Here is a 26,331-nt window from a genome sequence, read left to right on the forward strand (position 1 = left end):
CGCATACGTCATGTTTTTTCGTCCGTGCAGCCGGCTCCATCGAATTATAAGACGTTGTCACGTCAAAATGGATTTGTGTGGAATTCGTGTTTATAAAGAATCCCATTTCAGTTTGATAATAATAATAATAATCATTTATTTGCAAGAACGTTTGTACAATATCAAGATGTTGGTAAACAATATAGTTAGTTTAGAGAGCATAACATTCTACTAAATTAATAGTGTACAAATTTAGTTCAAGGATATTAAAAAGATCAAATATAATTAAAGGTCAAAATAAATTAAAATAAACACTACAAACACATGATAAAATTAAAAATGTCAGTAAATAAATAAATAAATAACCAAATCGAAATAAATGATCCATAATTTATATTTAAAATTATTTAGTTTATAATAAATATTCTTTTACATCATAATAACATTTTTCGAGAAGCAATGATAATGTCTGTCATTAGGTTTTTATTGCTCATAAAAACTTCGTTGAGTAAGAGTATTTGACTGGCGTAACTAGAGTATCAGTCGGGAATCTCGTCAACATTGCGGTTCGTGGCTTTAAACTTTGCCCAAGAGCTGGTTCGAACTTGCTAATAACAAGTAGTTCTAACTAAATTTAGTGTTGCCGTTTAGTTAAGAAGTTAAATCAGTTGTACTCGATGTTCGACTGTCTGCAATCAGTGGCTAGGAACCCGTAGACGTAGCGTGTTCCAAGTACTGATTCTTAGTTAGTGTTATTTTTGTCATGTTGAATAGCAATTTACACACGGCAGAAGCAAAAAAAATAAATATAAATTTAAGATCAATCATCATATTACCTAGTCAAGCCAATCATTTCAAACCCATATAAAGAATGAAAATTTCCATTTGTAGTGGCGACTGGCGACCATCTTGGATTTGGCATTTTTCAAAGTGTATTTTACTAGTCGAGCTAGTTGATTTGATTTGACCCATCTTGAGGTAATTGTGTAAAAATAATTAAAATGCCATGTAGCGGTGGCTATCGTAAACCGATTTTCTTCAAACATAGCTACGAACACTCTAAACTAATTCAGCTTCTTAACAAAAAATAAAAACAAAATCATGATTTTGATTTTGATTTACCCGTTTGGGCGCTACGATGACACAGTCAGACGCAAAGACACGTAAATCTTAGCCTAAAATTTAGGTTAAAAAATAGCCTACGAGAGATTGAGATGGATCTAGAATATTAGTAGTATTAGGATAAATGTAGATTTATTATTATTTACCGAGCTTAAAAATTATTTAATATTTGAATGTGAAACATATGTATAAAACTAACTAAAACAAAATGTGTAATGTATTCTATCTCAATCTCTCGCTGACCTAACCCCGATACATTTATGTTTTTGTATCTTCATCGTCATTTATTTCCGTTTAGTCGAGCTTCAAGTCACAACGATCTTAAAAGAGTTTCACCTCAATTACGACTTGATTAAATATTTCAAAATTTGAACCCTTTTTGAAAAAAAAAAAAATCTTTTTTTTTTTTGGCGGAGTGAACGAGCATTATTTGTACTTAGTTTTTATTTCTAAACACAAATTTTTGCATTCGTAGAAGGTGATTGATATAGTGACACAGCATTAGAGGTATTTTTTACAATTCTGCTACATCGTGATAATGTACTCGTATGTCTCTTTTAATCTTTGTTATCTAAACAAGTTTTTTGTGCAAGTAGGTTTCCTCCACATTATGTTATCTTAGTTCGACTTTTGGCATTCGCGTCAGCTTTTAAAATAATCTGCTAAAAGTACGTTGTTATTAAAAATCTTATTTTTATCTTTACTTCATTTGTACCTATTAAGTGTATGTAAAATAATAAAACAATATATACATTTAGATCATTCAATGATACTTTATTTACATGTTGGTGAGATTTACAGTCAAACTTATAACAAACAGATATCAGAAAATTAATAAAACTGATTTTTTTAAAAGTAATTATTTAATTATTACTAAATTTCTAAACTACTCAAAAATAGTCTAGACTTTCAAAAACGTATCTTCAATTATAACATTCAATATTAAAAATTATAACATCACTTCAAATTGCACTGAAAACAGAATGAGTGTTATTAAAATTTTAAACGTTAACAGTTTTATATCTTTAAAATATTGTGTGTATCTAAAAAACTCGTAACAACAACACGTAATATCAATAAAAATAATCAGACATAACTCTATGCAGTCAAATCTTTGACTAGGGACACGTTTATTTAGTCCTATCAAAACGAAAATACTGAATGTATATTATATTAAGCTTAGAAAATCAAATAATTGAGTAAATCTAAACAGCAGAATTTATTTTATAACAAGCACGTTATGGCACAAATAACATTAATGGAAATATAAAAATATCATACGCTTATAAACAACCATAAAATAACAACATTATTTAAAAAAATCTGATGTGCGTATATAAAATAAATAGACATTACAAAACTTTATTACTTTAGATGTCTTCATGTATAATCAAGATTCTCAGTTCGAATAATATGTTAGTTAAAATGAGTTAATTTTAAATATAAGCACTTCGTAAAATTTGAATAATTGGAGTTAAATAACTCATAGAGGAAAGTGTTCCATCTATACACTAATAAATAATCAAAGTACGAATAGGACACAACACTGAGACCGCATTCGTTAAAAATTAACTTTTTTTAAACATAGAAGAGAGATAGAGAGATATAGAGAGTCAATTTGTTTCCATCTAATAAAGGCAAGTATGACGTTGTCCCCTTTGATAAACAAGTTCATAAGCATGTTAATGTCACAAATATTTTAACAGGTAAGATGTCATTTACTTCAATAACTAAATGCTCATTTATTTAGTCCAGTGTCAAAAAGACTTTAAACCACTATTCAATTAAATTCTTTGAAACTGGTAGTGATCTATATGGTTTCTTTTCACTTTAGGTTTAAGTTTGCATAAATAAAATTTTGAATTGAATTGAATAAGTTTTGTTAAAGTTGTAGTTATTTAGGGAATAATGATCCAATATAAAGCGTTCCTAATCCCACAATGGTTACAATAATTTGATATTTGAAAGTCAAGAAAAATAAATGAAGAAAATGATTTGTGCTTGACGTTAAAAATATCAACAATTCAGTTTTTATAACTATAATCCAAGTTAAGAAAGCAATGCATGAAAATCAACTAACATTAACACTCTACAACTAACAGTAACTTTTTATCTTGATTTAATTGGCAGTGCTGTACTGTGACGTATTCTATACAACTTCAATATAAGTTTAACTATCAGGTAACTGTTACGATAACTTTGTCTTAGATTTTCTACGCGAAAAAGTAAATGTGATCCATTTATATTACATTATACATTTTGGCATCTGTTATCACTGTAGATAGAGCCATATTATAGTTTATTTTAAGTAGAAAATATACCATACCAATGTTCAATGTCTATGTTTTGTTATTCAGACCAGTCAAGAAGCCCATTAACTAATCTTTAATTAAGAGAATCTAAGTATGTCAAAGTAGCATCAACCACTTGCACATAATATAAGGCTCGCTGAACGTTTCGAGAATCAATATAAGATATACCAAATAACATCGATCGGTGCGAATCAAGGTGAGTTTTGAGACGTGCATCATATTAGAGCTTTTTGTAAGATATTATCAAAACAAAGAATGATTGTGCTTTTTAATCGTAGATTATATTGTTGGTAACTGGTTATGAAAATGGAATGGAATTCTTGAAATTTAGTGTAACGTAACTAGCATTTATTGAATGATTGCTGTATTTCACAATGAAGCCCGATTATTTGCACAATGAAACATGTTTATCGGAATTCCAGCGTCAGTATATTAAACGCCGTGATCACATAATCTCATGGATTAGCATGAGGGTCAACCAAAATCAACAGTTAGTCAATAAAGCGATGATTTTGTGCATGACTACACCAGCCTATGATACACAGACAGATGGTGACAGATATTAAGTAAAAAGATGAATTGATTTTGATGAATTGATTGATTGAGTTTGTAGTGTTACTTGGATAATGCAATGAGTTAAAGGTATATTTAAAGCGGAGATATCCTGTTTGTCAAGACTCCGGCTTCACTTTCGGGGGGCCTAGTTCGAATCCCAGAACACTAACTTTCCTTGGTTATATGCATTTTAAACAATAAAAATATCACTTGATTTAACAGTGAAGGAAAACATCGTAAGATAACCTACATACCTGAGAATTCTCCCAATATCCTCAATGGTGTTTGTAGCCCACAAATCCGCACTGGGCCAGCGTGATGGATAACAGCCTATACCTTTCTCTGAGGAAGGAGACCCATGCCGTGAAGTGGGCCAGTAATGGGTTGATATGATGAAGCTGACAGATGGCTGAGATTATAATCTTTTTAACTTACTGTTTAAAAATGTAAGTATCAGTATTATGACTTCAATCTCATCTGGTAAGCGATGATGCAGTCTAAGATGGTAGCGGCTTACCTGTTCGAGATATGTCAGTTATATTATACCTGCACCCCTTATCGGTTTCTACGCGACCACATAACTTTCGCTTCGCCAGGGAAGTCCACAAAATGTAAAATCTATTAGTGGAATTTTTTTTAAAAAAGGTACTTGGAAAATCAACTAAGAGGATCAAAATTCAAATGGTTAACATCGTACATCAAGTGATGAAATAAGGCTATAGGAATGCAAAATGAAAGAAATGAAGATCTCCCTAAAAGCACAACGCAAGAATAACTGTTTTACGACCTTTATGGAGAGGATACCAATTGGTATAAAGCAAATTGTTTATAGCCAATGCATCATCCTCTATCATGACAGCTGTGCATTTACCCACTTCCCACCTTAGACAACAAAGTACATAGACAAGATGGATTTTATTGACTATTTATAGTAAACCCGCCTAGTTGTCCATAATAAAGACTGTCGAACACTTAAAACATTTTGCCATCCCAATAATTATGATGTGGAGAAATTATCACTATTTTTTAGTCCCGAAACTTTAAGTGCATGCCAGTAATTTATCGTGAATAACCAAAAATATTTTATAGGCACTAATATACAAATTCATAACTGTGAGAATAAACTGATGCTTTTAAATTGGTGACTATATTAATTCAAAAAAAGTGGGCTTCTATTGTATTTACGATGTGATATGTACCATCTCTTTAATTACATTATTATGATATTTAAAACCACGCTGAAATCTGCAAATGAAGTTTTGATATCAATTCCATAATATTATGTTTATTTTTTACTCTAATGAATTCGTTTCTTGAATTGACGAAAAAAAAAGGAAATCCCTATATTATATACATTTGTCATTCTAGAGCGTGGGTATTTCGGCAGATCACACAGTAAACTATTATTTTAAAGAAAAAGGCGACCGGAACTTCTTACAGTACAGTATATAAAAATTATCATATCTACTATGTTCAAAATTCAAATAATCTAAAAGTCACAGTTGGACTGCAGTAATTCGCTTTTTCATAAGTGTAGCCTGCAGTTTAATGTGCTTAGCGTAGTAATAATTGTGAAGCTACTAAGTTTTGTATTATTACAATGATAAATCTCTTAAAATCATCTTTGCGATTTCCTACGGTTCTTAAATGGCAATATAAAAAATTTAATATCTATATTAGTAACACTTTTAGTTTAATCATTAAACAAATAACTGTCGTAATAAATATATATAACATGTTACGATTTGGATAATCTCATAAAACAATCCATCTGTTTTCTTTTTTGGTTGACACTAACAACTTAAATTATTACTGAGCAACGATCATTGTTTACAACCAATAGATTTATAACTATTTTGATATCTGCCCTTTATAAATATCATGTCTTACTTTTTTTTGTAACATAATATAATATAATCTTCACATTATTCAGACTAAACCCTTTTTATTATTATAAATATGCTAATCCTCACAATATCAACTACTATAATCAATCATCTATTTTTATAAGAACACTTTTATTTCATATCATTAAGTATTGTTTCGTAAATTAAAACCTTTCTCCAGTAACAAGAAAGGTAAACAATTAATAATATTATTAGCACGCCATTCTATAGCTATTCGAGCACAAAATATAAAATCAGTTATAACCGGGAAATATATACATAATTCAAAATATGAAAAATAAAATAGTATTTTATAAATACAGATAAACAACCAACCATAGTATGAGCACTAAAGTTTCCTTACACATTTCTGATGTTCATTTTAATAACGGGTTAATCCGTCTGATCTAGCAATGTGCATTTCACGAAGATTTTTCCCGATATGCTTCAACGGGATCAGGAGAGGTAATATATAATATCCTCCACAAAACATGATATTTGTAGGCATGGATAAGAAAATTTAATTTACTTTATGTCATCGCAGAGATGTTAAAAGATATTTATTGTATGTACCAGCTATTCAGTACCGTTCAATGTCTGAGCTAGAGCGTGGCGTAATAAAAATATTGTTTTTATAAACTGTTATATTTTTTAAATAGCACTGTGACAAATTTACCGAAGAATCATCGTCGGTGATTAAATCTGTTCATCCTGGACATCTGTGAAGAAAAGAGATTAGAGAATTAAAAAAACACCAGTGATATTGTACAACTAAGTATATAAATTAAGACCAACATTAAGAAGCATAAAAATTATATTCCTCCATTTAAGCTTCTAGCAAAGAATATTAAAAGCGTAGGAAGGTATTTTAACCATGTTATAAATAAGCATTGTAAAGTAAATCAATTTTGTTAATCTTTCAACGTATAAAGCTAAAGACTTATTTATTTACGAACAGTAACATTCATGCAAGGAAATCTCGTTACACAGCATTTCAGACCAATAACAACTTCTAAAGAAAGTACCAAACAATACTAAAACACAGGTAATATTATGAAGTTTTGAATATGATTTTTATTTGTAATTTGTTCTAGAATATTGTTAAAATATTATATTTTACGTATATACATAATATTATATATCTTATAGGATAATATAAATGCTGATATAGCTTTAAACAACAATTTCATGACAACTCTTTTAACTCAAATTTAATATTAATGCACTTTTTAGCTAAACCGAGCTTTATTTGAAATTTTTAGTTTTACAAATGGAAAATAAATATTGGTTGACATCAATATCAATAAAATGTGTACAAATTACTAATACAAAGGACTAAAATAAAAAACAAAAAGCCCGATAACATTACCCCATATGACATATTTATATAAGTTTATATATGATGATCATTTGATTTGAATGACATGTATACGTTTAACTTAAAATAAGATAAACCTGATTGCAGATAAATTAATTATAATGATTTTCTCCTATTATTGTACTGATGATAAAAAAATATTTCACAGTTTTTTTTGTTAGGAAATGTAGTAATAATGATATTTTTATGGTTTCTTTAAATAAAAGTTACACAGTTCCAAAATGTAACCACAAAAAATATTGCGTTTTCATAATTCCGTTTTTGTGAATGAACGTAAAATACTTTCGGTGAAGCGAGAATATGTATGTACAATACGTGTCGGCGACGCTAGTGCGGTGCAGTGTGGGGTGTGGGGTCATGCTTGGTGATAAGGGGACTGCGGACACAAATACGCACAGGGCGCTACAGGATACGGAACAACATCTGCAGCTATATATACTTACATAGCCTTAACACTCAGAACTCTCGAAATATCGCTAGTCACAACGCCTGTCGGGACTTTATGATCTCTCTCCTCATTATAAGTCAATTTTGAAAAGAAAACATTACCAATTAACAATTTAATGATTGTATTTTAATGCCAACTTATATTATTATATACATCAGAAATTTAGTTTTATATTTTTAAATATGCATTTAACGAGATTTGACTGCATGAACTCGAACAAAAATACTACGCATCTAAAAATAATAAAAAAATATTAATAGCGTAAACATGTACGGTTCAATGAACATGATCAATATTTTAATCTATAAATAAATAACGTTTCACATAAATTATCATTTGTCAACGACATCGTTAATCTATATCTAAATTTAAATTTGTGCTAATTAAATTGAAATGTGACAAATTTGAAGACATTCGTGTAAATCTTAATAGGTATTAAACATTTAAAAAGCATAAAGACATCGTTGTAGTGACCTAATGCTATTGCATTTTGTCCGATAGACAAAGTATACTTAAGTTAGTGCCATTACAATGGCAAGAATGATTACTTAGCTAAAGTAGATTTCGTTTACAAACAATGAAATTTTTCGTGTAGCTCCCTAATCTAATAGTAATTCTAAGTCAGTCTAGTGAGAGTTAAAGGTAGGGTATGTACAATTCACAAGGAAACACGTGCAAATTGTCACGATTCGTGAGGTAGAATCTAGGCTGAGGAGGAACACGGAGCAACATGGAATCAGGTGTGAGACAGCACGATAAAGAATAAGTAATCAAACTTATTTCTACAGTTAGATAAATGTGAATTTTGAAAATTATTGGATTGATTCCAATAATTTTCAAATTTTTTTTAGAAATATTGGAATTTTCAAAATTTTTTTGAAAATTTTTTTTTTGAAAACTTTCAACTTTGATTGTAGCACGATTTTGAAATTGAATTTTAAATAGTCATTACCAAAATTTATATTAACATAGATATTTAAAGTGCGTAAAACGTCTAATTACGGACGTAGTAATCGTCAAATTTGGGACTTTTGATTACCGCAGTACGTAATTGGCAATTTCTATATTTTTTCCTCACTTTTAATAGCAGAAACATCATAAATTGTACGTGAAAAATAACATGGATGCGATTGATTACGCTACTTTATTTCTATACGGTAAATAATAATAAACCAGAAATATTTAATTTCTAAATACCCTAGGTATCATGTACAATATAGGGGTAGAGTGGTTTATGTTAAAGACCCAGTTCGTAGAGTGATACATTAGCAAATATTGAAATAAGGATACTTATTCTATTCCTCGACCTTACTCCTAGTATTATAATTATTTTCATAAATAAAAAAAGAACAGCATAATATTTGAGGTTAAAATGAAGGAGCCCGGGTAGCGCATTAGCTCATTAGAAGAAATAATACTAAATGCAGGCATGATTGGAATTTTATAAATTTAAAATGCATATAAATATTTTCGGAACGGACAGGATTTGAACCTGCAACTCTCTGGAATCTGCTTTAACCACTAAAGGCCGTAGGAGAGCCGTAGTCCTACCGCCGATTAATTGATAATTCCTCTAAGTGTAGGTAAAAACACTAATAAAAATTATAAAAATAATTGAAATTTCATAAGAGTTCCACAATATTTAGGATGCAATATAATATGTTTGAAAATAGCAACAACCGATAACAAGGTGCTTCATATCTTTGATTGGATTCTTTGAAATAATTTTCGCGATTTGTTAATAGCGTTTGATCGTTTGCAACTTTCATTAATATTGATATTTTAAAGAATTTATCAGGATTTTATAGATAGCTTTCTGAAAAGTCAAGGTCGGAGACTGACGCTCTCGAAGAGCGCGTGTAATTGGTGGAAGTGCCGTAATCAGAAGTGGCAGTTGCGAGGTCTGCGAGCACTGCGCCCGTACCTTGCGTTACACCATCGGCCGCTGCCGCCTCGCGCTCTGCTAATTTCTGCTTAAGAACACGAATCCGCTCCTCTTTCTGTGAAAAACGCTTTTATTCTATTTTCTGCTTTAATCTATGGTAAATACAAAATCCGCATAAAAAATATTTTCTTTGGATTAATTTTCCAAAACAAAACTGAAATTGCTAGATTTGTTAATTTAAGCATAGTGTTTGCATCTGCGGAATCATTACATCTTCATTTAAATATTTCAGGATGTTCACGGAAATTGGCACCTACTTATGTCATTAATGAGAAAATGTGTACCTGTGCAATTAGTTTCTGTAATTCCTCATTTTCTTTGACAAGCTCTCGGTAACGTTCCTCGTCAGCAGGGGCAGATCCTGAACCTGATCCTCGACCGGTTTCTGGACGTTCCGTTGGATGTCGTATAACTTCAATAACCTACATAAAAATATTTGTATAAAATCATGACTTGACATGATGTGTCTGGACTTAAAACTTAAATAAGTGCTAGAACGGTTAAATCTTTTATTTTTACAGTTTATTTTAAATTTAGATAAGTTAAAATAATATTTTTTTTTTTTAACGATACAATCTGATCAACTATTTCTTTTACATAATACATTATGGTGTTTCATATTTTAGGATTATCGTTACCATTTATTGATAGCAAAAATCCAAATAATAAGAGCAAAAGATGGAGATCGGTGTTCGAAGGGAAAATTTTGACGATAACTGCCAATCACATTTGATCGCTGAACGTTCCTCGTTTTATTACAGGCATCAATGAGGCTGTAACATTAATGATTTTCCAAGCCCTTATGGGCAAACGATTTTTAAATTTGATTCTAATGAAGGTCATATTTATTTTCTTTGAACCTTTTCCAGGTCTTTGTAAGTAATCATTTTACCATATTAAAATGAAATGATTGTGATTAGAGAGTGCTGGGTCATCGTTAGTAAAATTTATCATTCTGATTTCAATTTTTGCTCTATGCCAAGTATTCTTAGTTGTAATAAAGGGTGTACATGAACGGAATACTTCTTAAACCTATAGTTTACCGCATCCAAACTTAAACCAGAGCCTAGTTAGGTATAATCCACGGAGAACGCTTATCCACACTGGGGCTATTTTAATACTCGTAAAGTTAGTTTAAAAAGTGAAAAGTTAGCTTATATCTTTTTAAGAGAGAAAAGACGCCGTTTAATATTTTCAATGTTTTTACATTTAAATATCTAATAAAGGAAACAAAGAGGGCGTGTCTATGCATTTATTTAAAATATTTAAACCCATTATTTAAGCATTCCGAGTTACCATATATTTTATGCAAAACCCGCCATTGGTGCCACGGGTAGGTGCATTGAGCATAGGCTAAAATTAATTACCATTTGATATAACGGGCGTTTTTTTATGTCTTACGTTATCGACTGTTTTGTTGTTAATCGCTATCAACATCTTTTTCCCTTATCCCTTAAGGGGCTCAGTAGTAGGCACGCAGCTCCAACTAAAATGGATGTAGTAGGACCCCTGCGGGTTCTTTTCTGCCGCTCGCTCGCTCGCATGCTGTTATTTTTGATAAGGAATGAGCTAAATTCTATCTTAACCTTGAAATTTAAGTGATGATGCACTCCAAGTTACCGGACTAAGCTGTTAGGGGTATGGAATTTATATGATATGCTTATAGAGTAAGCCTTCTTGCAATAAATAAATTTTGGATTAAATCAATAATCGGTTTCTACGTGGCATTTCTTTATACAGGATTAAGAAAATTCAGAAATTCTTAATTTCCAAACTGTTCCCAACTTTTCGGTGCATTTTTAATTAATGCAGGTAATTAAATATTATTTGTTTTATGGGTGATGGAAAATATCGTGGGGTAAACATTATGCCCAAAAAATCTTCTTAATTTTCTCAAATGCTTGCGAAGTCTAGCAATCCGCACTTGGCCAACACTACGGCCTCAAACCTTCTCACTCTGCAAGGAGACCAGTAGCGTCTGTTTGTAGTAGATTGATAATTGTAACTAGTAATCTCATATTGAATTAGTGATAGCCCAGTGGGTGGGACTTCAACTTCACTTTCGGGGTGCCGAGTTCGAAACCCAGCACGCAACTCTAACTTTTTGTGCGTTTTATATCACTTGCTTCAACGGTGAAGGAAAATATTGTGAGGAAACCTGCGGCCTTAACCCCTTCTCATTGTGGAAGACCCGTGTAGTTGGCCGGTAATGGGTTGAGATGGTGATGAATGTCATATTGAATTAATATAATATATAAACTCGCCTTAGGAATAAATATGAGAGCCATGCTCAGGAAACAGCAGAAGACAATCGCGAGGGAGACGAAGGCGAAGGCGGCGTCCTGTTGACTTGCAATGACGAGTGTGACTGGCCCCGTTATGAGACATAAAACCACCACGTTGTAGATACTCATGCCGACGTAACGAGAGTCGTTGATCTGTCGCACCTTCACGGAACGTGTTTCATACGCAAGAAACAATCCAAAAACTAACACCAAACCCTTGTAGCCGTACATTACGCCTGAAACAAGAGACATTATTAGCAAAATTGTACATTTATACGGAAATATGGTATTTGTCATATTCATGAAAATGACGGTACCGCACAAATATTAATTTTTATTTGTTGTTGATTGTTGGCTAAAAGAGCACTAAGAGAGACCGCATGATTTTCACATTAAGAGACACTCACTAACTATTTACTATAGCTTAAATTCGCCAGTGACACTGACATCGTAGTTATCTGTAACACTGAGAATAAAAGATTCACAATTATGCGCAGGTATTAATTTTTTATAGTATTCTTGCCTTTTTTAAGACCGGATGAATATAATAGATAACCCACTATCGCAATTGTTAAGGGCTGAATGTATGGCATTGCGTTGATAACTAAAATTTGTATTTTAGTCAAAAAGTGACACTGTGTCAGCCAGATTTAGTATTTTAATCAGAATCAGAATTTATTTATTGCATTAAAAGAATCATCGTTTGAATCTATGTCATAAACCTTTACGACCAAGAGCAAAACACTGCGATGAGCAACCATATCACAAAGTTAGGGTACCGTCTTAGTCCTAACGATATTGCAATAACGTTAATCTCACTGATATAAAAAAAGTATACGTAGATAGCACGCGTACTCTTCATTAACAACCTTCATTAAAATTTACACAGCCAACTTTTAAACTTCACAGAAAAATATAAAAATGCTTAATAAGGCTATGTCTGTATAACGAGTAACAAATTTTAATTTTGAACTCGTACTCGAACTCGTTTTGAAGCGTAAAAGATACTAGGTGGACTAAATTAACTAGTTTTGCCTTCGGCTTAGTCCGCGTGTTGTGTATCCCTACTTTCTCACTAAAGCTGTGAATGCGACTGTTGCTGCGTGAAAGAAGATCAAACAAAAACCCACTGTCATATTTATAATTTCCACAAATGCCGTTATTCCTTTTTAGATATATCTATTCTAAGAGGTCTATCCCTCTAATGCTCTTTCGAACATATTTCGATCTAATAGATAGATATGGATAAAAAAAAAAATGGTTTATCCATTTTTCCTTCAATCACGCAGAAACTGATTCTGCGTGATTGAAGGAAAAACTAGCAAAAACACTTGCAAATTTTTAATACTTAGCAATCAAAAAGAGCACTTGCTTTAACGGCAAAGAAAAACATCGGGAGCAATCTGCATGCGTGAGTTTGCTCCTTATTGAATCCTTATTGAACTTATCTGCACTTGGCCAGCATGGTGGTCAATGGCCTAAAACTTTTCGATTCATGAAGGTGACTCGTGCCCTGTATTGGGCTGGTGATGGGTTTATAGCAATGCTTATGATAATTTTTAATATAATTTACGGAACAGTTACCTTCGCAAACTTTGTACCAAAATCCATACTCAAAGTAACATAGAGTTCTCGTCGTAAAGTCCTCATCCTACTTCAGAAAGCGTTCCGTGGAAATAGGTTTAATCCATTGAACTCGAAAATACTAATCCTTCACGCGGTAGAAAGTGACACAGTTTATTCCTGCAAAGTCCTCTTTTGAAAAATATAGCCCCGGTGATATAAGTTTAGCCATTCCGAATGTTGGGCAAACAAACAAACAAGCAATAATTTTAGAAGCGTGAGATTGAGTGATGTTTCTGTTGAAGTAAACAGTTAGAGAATTGCCTAAATCAAAGATATACCTACACTTTTATTTTATTTATTAACAAGATGTGCCCTGCGGCTTCACCCGCGTAAATTACGGGACCCAGCGCAATGCTACATAGTCTACACCTACCTCAATAAATAAGATACCAAACGTAAAAACAAACACACAAACCTACGATATAAAGTAAAGATAATATTTCAACATGTTAAAATTAACGACTTAGGTGTTGGTGAATAATATATCTATTTGCTCTGGGAGCTTTAACTAGGTACCACTAGGACTTTGAAACCGTCCATCACGTAAACATTGTTTTGGGTTCAGTATTGGGTATAGAGTGCCATCGAATTTTTTTTTTTAAATATCTTCAATGTACAGAATTTTGCCTGACACAGTTTAATTATAAGTATTGATTGTATTATGTATAAAGCAAACACTTAAACGTTTAAAAATAAATAGCTACGTAACCTTATAAAATACTCGGACGGCTTCCGGCTCTTGTTCCTAACAATAAAGGAAGCGGCTTTGATTGAAAAAGATGTCGACCCTCGCATTGTCACGTTTCATATTGCTGGGGTTTTTAGAGGGGATTTCCTATTTTTTTTAAGGATTAGTTTCATGGCGGAATCAACGCATTCGGACATGCTGGACTGCAAATTGACCTAACTACATTTTTGTACGATGCCGCGTTCAAAAAAAACAAAACAAGTACGACGTTTTCAATTTGACATGGCTGGATTTCTTGTGGCACCCTGTGAGGTCAGCTTTGTCTGTGGATCCCCGTTAATTGTAGACCAATATAAAGTGGCAACAAATGGTACTGTGATATTGAATAATAGAGGTCTTGTGGTATGGTGGCGGCAGATCACAATACAGTTGTCACCACCTCTGCCTTTCCCGCGGCCGTCGTATGACGGGACTAAAGGAATATATCGGAGGACCGGTCGACGAGTCCTCTGTGCTACTACTACCATCAACTGCGATGATGGTAGACGACAGAGAGAGATGCCGGGAGAGGCCTAAGTCCAGCAGTGGACAGTAGGTTTTAGGGATAATGATATGAGTGCATGAATGTGTAACTTACCAAGCCAGACAGTATTGTGCTCACTCTCGCAGTGCTCCAGCTCGGGGCGTATGTGGACGTCGTCATCGTGGTGACGTGGTGCTTCCAAGGGGAATATCTCGACACGCCTCTGCAGCGGGTCCCTAATTTGCCACGCGGTTAACAAAGCCATGTCCACCGCGAGTAGACCTCCCACCATCGTGTACAGTTTCCATCCGTGCATACGTTTCTAAACAAAGGAAACATATTAATGACATCAAGGGGTTTTTTTAATTCCACCACAAGTTAGCCTTCCACTAAACCATTTCCGAGAAAAATTAAAAATTATAAAATGTTCAGTCGATACAATGGGAAACTGGTAAGGAAATGTATTTGGGCCCAAGTTTGTAACAAACCCCACAACAGAAATGTGATCTATTTGTTGAGTGACTTGCAAGCAGGATAAGCTTAAGGCAAGTTGAGCACCTGCTTTTCTTGCTTTAATTATATAAAGCGCCGGTAATTTACCATTAACGACGATGGTCCTCTGACTGAGTATAATATTGATGGAAAATTGTATTGTATTGTACCATCATCCATCAACTATTTTACTGGACTATATGATATTTGAATATGTGGTTGACCACTACTTAAAGCAACTCAGTTGGTCAAAGGTCTAAGTTTGATACAATTAGGTACACATAAAGTACCTAACAAATATTTTATGTTAGATATATATTTCTTACCCGCCAACCTGTATTGAAAGAGCGTGCTGGGCTCAAACCTCTTTTCAAAGTGAGCGAACTCGTTTATATAGAAAGCTTTCTGCCGGAAGGGCTTAATGTAGTTGAGCCTTTGTGAAACTCTCGCCCGTTGTTCCAAATTTTGTTTTCAAAGTAAAGTTATGAGAAAACAACACGTAAATATTTTCGCGACCATCAAAGGACCGTGAATATGCTGTTCACGTCAAATGAACTGTACTTGTTTGGCAGAATGTAAATTACAGCGTGCGTACCGTTAACTTTGCCTTCGAGTCGTTACCGGTTTATCTTTTATATAAAACGCTGTTTATTAGCTTTGCGAAGAATGGCTTTTCGGTCCAGTGATTTTAATGAGCGACTCGAGGGACACGACTCCTGGCAGAGAAGGGAATTAGTATTGATCTTTATTCTCATAAATATTAAGACGTAGCTCTATAAAATGTATATTATTCATATTATGAATTGGTTTCGTTTTGTAAACGGTAATGTAAGTCTCCGGGGTACATTTTTTTTACATCCTACAAAGGTAGTAAGTAAGTATTCAGACAGTTAAAAAAATCGTTTTATGTTACAAGTACTTTTACAGATACTGAAACAAGTGAGGTTTAAACTTATTATAAAGTTAAAGTTTACTACTTAGTTAAAGTTTATTTTAGTTTAGTTAACTATTATAAAGTTTTTAAAGTTCTTATAAGTGAAAAAAAGATACCTACCATATTAAAAAGCTTTATTCTTGAACATTTAATATTTGACTACATATTATATTATGTGTAAACGATTGAGTAAAAATCGCCACTACAGCAACGAATTACAAAGTTACCTCTTACTTATAAAAATTTCTTGCTAAATAAAAAAATTAACAAAGTTTTGATTTGCAACGTTCTGTAATCAAATCCGGTCACATTACGCTCTTAAGCTTAATTAGATAAAATTTTAAGTAATAGAAGAAAAAGCCTTTATTCTTAATGGAACAGGCTTGTAATCTATACTTATAATAAAACTGTAACTGGATGATTTCTGTAAATTTAATATATTTTGAAAATTTTGATCGGGCGATGCTTTATAATCGAAACTGAGTCCAAAACAGATTTTTATTTAATTTTTGTGTGTCTGTCTGTCTGTCCGGGCATAACGTGAAAACTACTGAACAGATTTAAATAAAATTTGGTATAGCTGGTATTCCGGGTCAACATATAGGATACTTTTTATCCCGATAAATAATAAGTTTCCACCGGGAAACAGGATGAAATTTTTTATCAATTTTCATAGCTCCATTAAATTTGACCCGATTTTAATAATTCTTTATTTATTTGAAAGTGTATAATATCAAGCATGTATTGGCTAATTTTAATTAGGATCTGATAAATATTGTCGGAGATAAAGGACATAACTCTTCGCAGATACCAGCAAGTCGCGAGGCATATGGTACAACGATCGAATGCATGCGTACCACCTTACTAATATTATAAATGCGAAAGTTTGTGAGGATGGATGGATGTATGGATGGATGTATGTATAGATGGATAGTTTTAGTGTATGTTTTACTATGGTTTTCTGTAAATTGGCTGGAATATAACGATGTTTTCTAAAGATGTCATACCGACTTTCAGTTTTACTGGCGTACGTCGCGAAAATGATTGATGATACATTAAAATAATGTACTTCATGTTTAGAGTAATCAAGATTATCTACAGAAAAATCCGCGAGGCTATAATTCTTACTATTCTGATGTTGATATTTTGTTTCTTTGTTGACAAGATATTATACCCTCTAATAACCGATTCGGTGCAGACGAAGTTGCGCGGGTCAGCTAGTCTTACTTTAATTTGTCTCAATAGATGTGACCAATTTAAATATTGGGCATCTTGCAAGGTCTTAGGAAGTCTACAGTCAGTAGAAGATCACTTTTGTGATGGACATACCACAAGAGCTGCAGCAGCCATTTCCTTAAATTAGAGAGAGAGAACTAGAGAGGAGTTGAGAGGTATAGTTAAGTGTACCGAAATGAAATCGGAATGCTCTAATTCGAGATCATAAATAAAGCAAAACACAGTTAAGTAATGAAGGAAAAATTGCGACTGTTATTTAATTAACAACAGGAAATGTGGAGTTTTGAACTGGCATTTCAAGTCGTTTTAATCTATTAAAGAGAGAAAAAAAGAACGACTTTGGGTTCCCTTTTAGTAAGGAACTGCCCGGTGTTTATACATGTTTTTTCTCTTTTGTTTAAATAAATTAATAGTATTTATTTAAAAAAACAAACTAACAGTTGCAGATCAATGTTCTAAAAGTTGGGAATTAAGTAAGGTCAATTAATATCATAAGATTTTGCGCAGTTTTATTTTTTACCGGCCAATCAATTTAATCTTTGTATAATATCACCATATTAACTCATTACCGGCCCACTACGGGCACGGGTCTCCTCCCACAAAGAGAAGGGGTTAAGGCCCTAGTCCACCACGCACGCTCAGTGCAGATTGTGGGACTCTCAGGCATGCAGGTTTTCTCACGATGTTTTCCTTCACCGTTGTAGCAAGTGATATTTTAATTACTTAAAAACCACATAACTTGGAAAAATTAGTGCGTGTTGGAATTTGAACTCGCTCCCCCTCGCCTCGCCTTATTACATAGCCTAGTATTGAAAGCTCAAGTACGTCTATACATTTATAGGCTTAGCGGGTTAGTAATGTTGTACTGGAGTCCAAAGGGGCTTTTATGATTTGAATAAGGAACGCGAACGGCGTATCTAAATAAAATCTGTTCATTCTAATATTGCTATCCCTGAACTCACCAGAGCCTGTAAAGCGCGAACCATAGAGTATAGATTGTAAAAAAAAAACCCCAAAACATAATTTGATTCCCGAGGTGTGAAAGGTAGAGTATTCCACTAAGGGTTACCGCTGCCTTCATTTAAGGCGCCCCTAAAACTCTCACTACCCTCAGGATTCTAGCTGCAATACCCTCGTTACGTTCAGGAGTTAGTCTAAAAACCCTCGTTTGCTTGGGATTTATCCAGGCGGCCTGTGACGTAAGACATTACCCTGTTTTTGAACAATCTACTATTATTACCTTCTTTTATTTCAAATCAGGCAAAGTTCATTTGTCTGTAGGGAACCTAATACCAATAACTAGAGCAGTATTTTTTAATACTTATATAAATCTGTACAGTAAGTTTAATATTTTATTTTTTAAATAAACGAGGGTGAACCGAATTTTGAAAAATGAACCAAAATAGAACATTATCAATTATACGTAATGGCGTGCCATTGCAGGCTTACAACAATAATTATACATAATGTAAAAACCAAATTAATAGGAGACTACACTTACTAAGTTACAACTACTGAATGCGAGGATATGTATTCGAGGGTAACCTAGATACTTGAACATTATTTTTGTGCCCTCAATAAAATAGAAGGTACCAACCGCTTACACGAGCAAAAAATAGGAAAAGGGGAGATCAGGATTCTCAATTTATGAGTATACTCGTATCATAGAATAGTCACACAATAAAACAAGTAGCATTCCAGTCGGGTATTGCAGAGATAACTTATAAGTTCCGGGGCGCTAGTAACTTTTGTATCAGCCATAGATTATAATTCCTTTAAGGTAGGGTATTGTACATGAAATTTGACGGCCGAGTGGCGCAGTGGGCAGCGACCCTGCTTTCCGAGTCCAAGGTCGTGGGATCGATTCCCACAACTGGAAAATGTTTGTGTGATGAACATGAATGTTTTTTGGTGTCTGGGTGTTGATCTGTATATTATAAGTATTTATGTGTATTATATTCATAAAAAAATATTCATCAGCTATCTCAGTACTCATAACACCAGCTACGCTTTGGGGCTAGATGGCGATGTGTGTATTGTCGTAGTATATTTATTTATATATAAAAAAAAATAAAAAAAAAATAAGCCATTTAGCTTAATTATTACATAATTTTAGATTTTCAAATTACTATTTATTATTATATATTGAATTAGCTATCCTTAGCTATAACTTTTTGCAGTTATGTGTCTAAAGCATTAAATAATAGTTTTAAGTGACAATGTGAGATGGTGATAACAAAAAAAAAACAACCGGCTAATTTTGTTGTGGCCTTCTTCTTAGACCAGGGCGCGTTTGGAACCCTCGTAGCTCTAGTTTTAAGTTGACAAATTTAGTTATCGCCATCAACTCACTTCTATGTTATTTTTTATATGTAATGTACGCATCAAAAGTGTGTAGTATGTGCCTATTTGAATAAAGAAATATTTGACTTTGACTTTGTCTTTGAAATATTATTCGCTTCAACGATAGAGAGAAACATCGTGGGAAAAACTACATGAGAGGAGACACGTGTAGTGTAGTGGGTAGTAGGTTGATGAGCAATAAGGATCAAAAAACTTTGCTAGCAGAAGTGTGTGAACATGTGCCGTGCAGCTTGGCCTGTTGCTGAATGTTGCTCTTTGTTTTATTTTGTTAACTTATGCAATTTGCGATAAAGGTGTATAAGCATAAAACGAATATCAACCAGTGATCTCAAAATTTCAACAATGTCACCAATATATGTTAATATTTTGCTCTCAAAACGAATATAATATACACCATATTCAATATGTTAGTATAAATTAGATACGTATATGGTTATTGCTTTAATGAAATCAAAGAACAGCTTTAATAAATTCTGATTTAAGATCCAAGACCCCTTCTTTGTGATTGTCCACTTGATATCCGGACAATGTGATCTAACTTTGCGGTGAATAACCGCATTGTTGGATCGCGGTGCGGTTGACTGAATATTGAGCAATTCACGTTTAAATCAAGCCATCAGGTACAACATTCGACTATTTCTTTATGGTTGTCCATTTGATGCCGAAAGGTTTGGGTCGCACAAAACTATGAGTACGACACTATTTTACCTGGCAGTGCGCGTGACTGGATAATATTGGAAAATTCACGTTCAAAACCCCGCACAAAATTAAACTGATAAATCTTCCAACATATCTGTTTTTGTTTTTTTTTTTTTTATTAAATAACTTAGCCCTCGACTACAATCTCACCCTGTGGTAAGTGATGATGCAGTCTAAGATGGCAGCGGGCTTACATGTTAGGGAATATGGAAGTCATACCCCAAATCGGTTTCTTTCGGCACGTCTTTCTCGGTAACTATCCACGGCCAAAGATTCCCAACAGACCAGACCAGAGAAAATTCAGAAATTATAATTTTCCAAATTGCACCGGCCAGGAATCGAACCCGAGACCTCTTACTAAAATTTATAGCGCTCAACTTGCGCTAGAGAAGACTTATAGACTACGCATACCGTAAATATTACGTACATTATCCAGAATGTCTTCAATTCTACTCACTCTACCATAAATAACTAACCTTGATTAAGGTTTCTCGTTAAAAATAATATGTTGTGCTGATGTCCCATCAGATTCATTCTTAAAGGCCTCAAAATGTTCCAATTTTTAAGTTGGCTATAGTGGAAGATAATCCAGAATTTACTAAGTTAAAGCTTGCAAAATCTGACGACATCTGCTAAGTAGTGTAAATTGTAAAACATTGTAGCGGCCAAAGATTCTATATCTATATCTATATCACAGTAGCTCGCTAAACCAATATTATCAAACACTAGCGTACCCAGCCCGCTTCGCTGGGCTAGATTTTGCTTTATTTCATTTAAACAATAAACTTACATCATTAAATTTTTTATTTAAGTCTCATAATATATTAAATCATTTATTTCTCTCCGTATTCATTCTCTTCTATTCTCTTCTCGAGCGGGTAAAGATCATTATCTACATCCATGTACACCCAACAATAGAATATCATCATAGTAAATAAAAACTGTATTTCACAGTTTGACCGTTCAAAAATAGGAGTGCTCCGATTGTCACCAAACTTTAAAGGATTACTCGCCAGGTCAATCCGGAGATTCCCTGAAAGTTTCATTGAAATCGGTCCAGCCGTTTCGGAGCCTATACGAAACATACCCACACACTTTCTCTTTTATATATATAGATTATGAAATCTCCCAAATACTCGTATGTCACATTCAAACAAGTTTTATGCGAACACGCACTCGGCGATATACCCGTACACGTTCAAACTACGCCCCTAATAAACCAAGACCATTGTTCAGTTCACAGTAACAAAATAAAATAACATGAAACAGAGTCCTGTACTCGCGTTCCAAGTCCCTGCTATAGATTAAAAGCAGAACAAAAGTTGCCTGTAGCCATTTGCGTTGCAGAGTGAATTTATTTGTTCCGGCTTTGTTACCTTTGTGCCCGCTTTACGTTAAAGATCTACGTCAAACGCTTTATGCTTAAGATATTAATAAAATAAATAAATAATATTATATCGATAGTCGTCGAGTCCGTCGTTTCCGTCCGTGCGTCATTTTAGTAATTCGAAACAAAATGAAAATAGTGCTACGACTACCTTCTAAAAGCTAATAGTGATTTAACTAATATTTATTGCGTTTTAATAATACACCTTTAACATTTTTTTTATAAATATAACCTAAAATAAACGATGTAAAACTAAATAAAATCTAAAACGTCTTCGAAACCACCGCAGCGAGGCACAGTTCCTAAGATGCTGGCATCATTGCCCCTTTTGATGGCCAAACTAATTCTTTGGCCAAGGTGGCCCGCTCTATGATCACTGGTAGATTCAATAACCCTTTTGATAATTCTTTAAAAAGAGCTCGTGCCTCCGGACCCAAATTCTCTACTCCAAAAGGCACAAAAATGAAACTGGAAGGTTTTCGTATTTACGCCTCTTGGTCTGCTTGGCACTAGTGGCAGCCGCACCCACCATTGTCAAGGTGGCTTGGCTGTGTGACGCAGCTAGGGTATTTATCCAATTCCATACCAAATAACGACCAATATGATTAAGTATTATAAATTCATAAACAAAACTTAACTAGTATCTACTAGGATTGTTATCCTTTTCATAATTTTTCCCTGGAAAACAGCAAGGCCTCTCAATGAAGTTTCCAAAAATGAAAGGCCTTGCTGATTGTTTGATTAGCACAAGTATGTGTTTATACTTAACCACTGGATAGTAATAAGTTTCTATAGGAATTTTTAAAATTATTCTCACTTATCATTAGCTAAATGTTTTGTATTTTAAATTCATTAGTTACCCTATACGTACCCTATTTGGTTAAATGGAAACCAACATTATATGAAGTTCATTGCTCTCCGAAAGAATACTCTGTTTTTTTAAGTATTTAAAAATAAAGATTATCTATAGAAAGTTGTGCTATTTCGTGTTTTGTCATAGATTACTTTTGATTACTATTAATAAAGATATTCTTTGATTTCAGCGTTTTATACAGGGTTTAATAAAAAATACCAAAAAGCTCTGGACCTTGTTGTTCCTATCACTATTACTTACAACTTTTATTCTACAATATTTTTAAATTCATGAAGCATAAAATAATGTTTTTTCTGCAAAGTGACATTACACTGTGAGACCAAGTAGATGTGATTCGACAAAGTCATGTAGTTGGGTCAGTGTCCGCACGATAGAGTCGTGGTTACTGCTCCGTATTGACTATTTTACATAGATATGTTAAATAGTATTGACTATTTTACATAGATATGTTAAATAGTATTGACTATTTTACATAGATATGTAAAATAGTCAATATTTAATACTTCAAACTATCGAGCTAGATTAATCGTATAACAAAGTTGTTAGATTTATTGTAAACAACTACAGGCCGGGAGCTTTCTGGTATTTTTATTTAATCCTGTATAGAGTTATATGCAGTGTCAAGCCGAGAAAAGCTTATAAGCAAGAAATCTAATATATTATGTAGGTATATAATATATATTTTTTATTCTAGGTTTAATTCTAGGTCTTTCATTGTCTTCAAACATGAAGCCAATTAAAGACCTGGGGGCTGATCTCAATCCTTGGTATCCTAACTTTTCGAAGTTATATGCATTTTAAGCAATTAAATATCACTTTCTGTAACGGAGAAGGAAAACATCACAAGTAAACTTGCATACCTTTCCTCCATCATGTTATCAGAGGCGGGTGAACTCCACATATCCTTACTTGTCCAGCGTGGTAGACTATACAACCTAAACCTTTCTCATTTTGAGATACCACTATCTACATACTTGGTGTACATGGGGTCCACACCCCATTTCCTGTAGCAGGCCCGTTACGGTTTTTTAAAGATCATCATAAGATATTTTAAAAATGATCATAGAGATCTACTATGTATTTAATTAGTGTAATTGGTGTTAACTGTACTTATTCAATTAAAATAAAAAAATAAGAAAAACTAAAATACCTTTGTTTCCACTTTAGGCTTAGTCGTGTGTCGGTGGACGCGCCAAACTTTTGTGAACATAGCGCCGTAAGCCATGGAGAAGCCGGTTGCCAGCAGCCAAGCCCTTGCGGCGCAGATTCCGGCGAAATGCTCCGGTAGCACCCATCTTCCGTCTACCCCGAGAGCAATGGCGGCGCCGAAGCAAATGCAACAACCGCAGAGCATGACCGTGTTGCAAGCTGGATGTGACCATTGGATGACCCTGTTGCATAAAAAATTTTATGAGATTATTTTACGGCCGACTGGCGCAGTGGGCAGCGAACCTGCTTACTGAGTCCAAGGCCGTGGGTTCGATTCCCACAACTGGAAAATGTTTGTGTGATGAGCATTAAGTGTTTTTCAGTGTCTGGGCGTTTATATGTATTTTCTAAGTATTTATGTATATATAATTTATAAAATTATTCATCAGTCATCTTAGTACCCATAACACAAGCTACGCTTACTTTGGGGCTAGGTGGCGATGTGTGTATTGTCGTAGTATATTTATTTATTATTTATTTTATTTATAGATGAATGAAAGCTATCAAAGCTTTATTGTCTCCGCGCAGCATATCTTACAGTTCATTGACTAGATCCAAACATTGAAATATAGTCTTTAACACTAATTATGTTTCAATTTACAATGGGAAGAGATAGAAATATGTTTATGTTTTTCTAAGATTTTTCTGAACTGATATTTTACTAACCATCCATAAACAAGCCAAGAATTCCTAAAATATGTTTCACGGCACTTTTACAATGTAATTGGTCATGCTATTATAAATTTAAGAATCCCTGTTAAAACAAAATTATTCACTACACTAATTCTAGAAATGATCGTTGAGAAGAATACCTTCTCAAAAATATCTGTCAATAAATGTCCATAGATTTATTAAAGGGAAAGGTAAATATCAATTGTAGACATACAGAGACATGGTTATATTATTACTTTCTGACGTTCGTAATTCAATAAATGTTCCATTTATGATATCGCATTTATAATAAGTATTTCAGTTCAGCAACTTTTTACAAATGTTCTAAGAACTATTCTTTACCTAACAAAGTTAAATTATATTTAAGTTTAAGTAAGAAATAATGTATCAAACAGCATACTGACGTGGGTTGTGGACCTAGACTATCATGACAACGGCAGCTAAAACCCTGAATGCTAGCGCGTCAGTCTACTGATTTATTTACTTACCTTCTATGCCTGTGAAGGATATTGAAGACTATTAAAGCTATGGCCGCCAAAACTCCAGCAATACATAACGCCGTCATGCAGGCGAACAGAGATAGCGATACAGTTCGCAACTCGTTCACGACCACCGTGCGATCCGGCGGAACCTTGCCACCTGGTAAAACATTATATATTTACAAGGAGTTCTATTTTAATTCACTGGTTCAATAAAATTCGAGGACGCTCCACAAGGTTAGAATATGAATGAAGCATAGAGTTTTTAATTTAATGACGTCAATAGATTATCCGTTTTCATAAAAACTGCTTATATGTCCAACTGGAATATTAAAATCTAAATATATATAATTTTTTATGTACCTACGTGTGTTTGTCGCCTAACTCCTCCTTAACAGCTGAACCGTTTTAGATGAAATTTTGTGTATATATTTCAAGATGTTGGCGGGTTTGAATACTATTACTAATGGACACTTCTGTCGGCAGCAAATTTTATTAAAATATGTCATTTAATGTGACGCTGCTTTTTCGGTCAGGGCTACGTGTGCCGGATCTGCTAGTACTATGACAAAAGCTTTATGTGTACAATGATAATGCAAATATATGTTTTAACCATTGAGCTTCAACTTCTAATAAACTAATGAGGTGTTTTCAGAATAATAGTGTTGCATATTTTATCTTTAACAACACTGTACAATATTTTTTATTAAATAAAATAAAGTATACCAATTTTAATTTCAGCAAAGTAGCAAATAATCTCAGTAAAACCTCTCTTTTTAACCAACGCGTACGTGATGCAACGTATCAGGGCAGCGTGTTACGATAAAGTTCGAGTTTTATACCCAACGGACGAGAGGGACTTTGTTTGGCTGTGGGAGATTAAGATTGGTACGCTACGTGCAATGAATACACTTCTTGGAGTACGTTTTTTCAAGAAAATTGATAACTTATACATTGCACTGTTAAAACATTCAGTGATATTTCCAAAGGTGGTACAGACTGTGCGGCTGGAGTATTCTAGGAAGTATTTACGATAGTGAAAAACTTTTGATTAAAATCTTCTACCGACCGAGATCAATTTGCCCTACTACTTTTAGAGACTTAACTGCACGAAGTTTTCATAAAAAGTGCAGTGACAACCTTAACAACAGCTGTGTGTAATAAGGTCAAATGGGGTCGCCGATAACCATGGCATTCACTTGCACACACACAAATATGATGTCATGTTACAATTAGTC

The 26,331-nt window shown here is 33.6% G+C and overlaps 1 protein-coding gene across 1 annotated transcript in view; it reads right to left on the reverse strand.

Moving 5' to 3' along the window:
* Nucleotides 1-9,482: 9,482 nt before the first annotated feature.
* LOC120637882 (gamma-aminobutyric acid type B receptor subunit 1) overlaps nucleotides 9,483-26,331 on the reverse strand; it is a 63,032-nt gene continuing 46,183 nt past the window's right edge. Inside the window, exons 9-14 of the mRNA XM_039909929.1 lie at nucleotides 25,103-25,253; nucleotides 23,884-24,124; nucleotides 14,862-15,069; nucleotides 11,890-12,146; nucleotides 9,910-10,047; nucleotides 9,483-9,680 (exon numbers count right to left, since the gene is read on the reverse strand). Of these exons, the coding sequence (XP_039765863.1) occupies nucleotides 9,483-9,680; nucleotides 9,910-10,047; nucleotides 11,890-12,146; nucleotides 14,862-15,069; nucleotides 23,884-24,124; nucleotides 25,103-25,253 (1,193 nt within the window). The remainder of the gene's footprint in view (nucleotides 9,681-9,909; nucleotides 10,048-11,889; nucleotides 12,147-14,861; nucleotides 15,070-23,883; nucleotides 24,125-25,102; nucleotides 25,254-26,331) is intronic.

The sequence above is a fragment of the Pararge aegeria genome, chromosome 4 (genome assembly GCF_905163445.1).
Source record: "Pararge aegeria chromosome 4, ilParAegt1.1, whole genome shotgun sequence".
In the NCBI taxonomy this organism is placed as follows: Eukaryota; Metazoa; Arthropoda; class Insecta; order Lepidoptera; family Nymphalidae; genus Pararge; species Pararge aegeria.